Raw genomic sequence first — 1,736 nt, 5'->3', positions numbered from 1 at the left:
GCTAGGTAAGGGGCTGAATGCAGGTTCTGGTGGGTTGTCGTACGGCTTGTGACATCACAAAATGATGGAAGTATAAAACTTGTCGTTAATACACATTAAAAATACATTTACTTACAGTAAATATGCCCCTGGGTGCATTTTTTGGTCCTAGGACTGTTTTTTAAGAAGTGCATACCCAAAGTTGAGTAAAAAAACCTTTAAAAAGTGAATTTTACATAATAGGTCCCCTTTAAATCGGACTTATTGAGAAACGTTTAATGTTTTTGTACTTACTCAGCTTTTTTGGTGACTTTGACCACTGGCAGCAGCCTCTCAATAGCCTTWTCATCAGTAGAATATTCCTTTGGGTCAAAATGATCCAGAACTTTTTCTGATGACATTAGGATGAAGGCCAGAGCTGACCAATGAGAAGGAGACAGTTTATCTGTGGAGAGACGTCCTGACCTCAGAGACTGTTGGATGTCCTCCACTAGAGAAGCATCATTCAGTTCATTCAGACAGTGGAACAGATTGATGCTTTTCTCTGCAGACTGATTCTCACTGATCTTCATCTTGATGTACCTGACTGTTTCCTGATTGGTCTGTGAGCTACTTCCTGTCTGTGTCAGCAGGTCTTGTAGGAGAGTCTGATTGGTTTGCAGAGAAAGACCCAGGAGGAACCGGAGGAACAAGTCCAGGTGTCCATTTGGACTCTTTAAGGCCTTGTCTATAGCACTCTGATGAACATGCTTTAGTGTTATCTTCTTAAAAAGTTTCAACATCTTGTATTTGATTTGATCATCTCCCATCAGGTTGAGTCCATGTTTGATGAAGGTCAGGTGAACATGAAGAGCAGCCAGAAACTCCTGAACACTCAGATGGACGAAGCAGAACACCTGGTTCTGGTTCAGTCCACTCTCCTCTTTAAAGATCTGGGTGAACACTCCTGAGTACACTGAGGCTGCTGTCATATCGATGCCACACTCTGTCAGGTCTGATTTATAGAAGATCAAGTTTCCTTTCTGCAGCTGATCAAAAGCCAGTTTTCCCAGAGACTCGATCATCTCCCTGGTCTCTGGACTCCAGTCTGGATCAGTCTCAGCTCCTCCATCATACTTGACCTTCTTGTATTTGGTGTGAACCAGCAGGAAGTTGATGTACATCTCAGTCAGGGTGTTGGGCAGCTCTCCTCCCTCTCTGCTCTTCAACACATGGTCCAGAACTGTAGCAGTGATCCAGCAGAAGACTGGGATGTGGCACATGATGTGTAGGCTTCGTGAGGTCTCGATGTGGGAGATGATCCTGCTGGCCTTCTCCTCATCGCTGAACTTCTTCCTGAAGTACTCCWCCTTCTGTGGGTCAGTGAAGCCTCTGACCTCTGTCACCATGTGGACACAGTCAGCAGGGATCTGATTGGCTGCTGCAGGACGAGTGGTTATCCAGAGGCGAGCAGAGGGAAGCAGGTCCCCCCTGATGAGGTTTGTCAGCAGAACATCCACTGAGGTGGACTCTGTGACATCAGTCAGGACCTGGTTCCTGTGGAAGGCCAGAGGAAGTCGACTCTCATCKAGACCATCAAAGATGAAGAGCAGCTGGAAGTCTTCAAAGCTGCACATTTCTTTGGTTTCAGAGAAGAAGTGATGAAGAAGTTCCACCAAGCTGAACTTTGTCTCTTTCAGCACGTTCAGCTGTCTGAAGGTGAATGGAAACAGGAAGTGGATGTCCTGGTTGGTTCTGTCTTCAGCCCAGTCCAGAGT

The 1,736-nt window shown here is 45.9% G+C and overlaps 1 protein-coding gene across 1 annotated transcript in view; it reads right to left on the bottom strand.

The window, feature by feature from the left end:
* Positions 1-290: 290 nt before the first annotated feature.
* The window catches only part of LOC106534260 (protein NLRC3), a gene marked incomplete at both ends in the record, with an annotated part of 4,083 nt that continues 2,637 nt past the window's right edge, over positions 291-1,736 (bottom strand). Inside the window, 1 exon segment of the mRNA XM_014030838.1 lies at positions 291-1,736. Within this exon segment, the coding sequence (XP_013886292.1) occupies positions 291-1,736 (1,446 nt within the window).

This window comes from Austrofundulus limnaeus, unplaced genomic scaffold (assembly GCF_001266775.1).
Source record: "Austrofundulus limnaeus strain Quisiro unplaced genomic scaffold, Austrofundulus_limnaeus-1.0 Scaffold1126, whole genome shotgun sequence".
Lineage (NCBI taxonomy): Eukaryota > Metazoa > Chordata > Actinopteri > Cyprinodontiformes > Rivulidae > Austrofundulus > Austrofundulus limnaeus.
The sequence above is the reverse complement of the archived record's forward strand: the minus strand, read 5'-3'. Positions and strand labels throughout refer to the sequence as shown.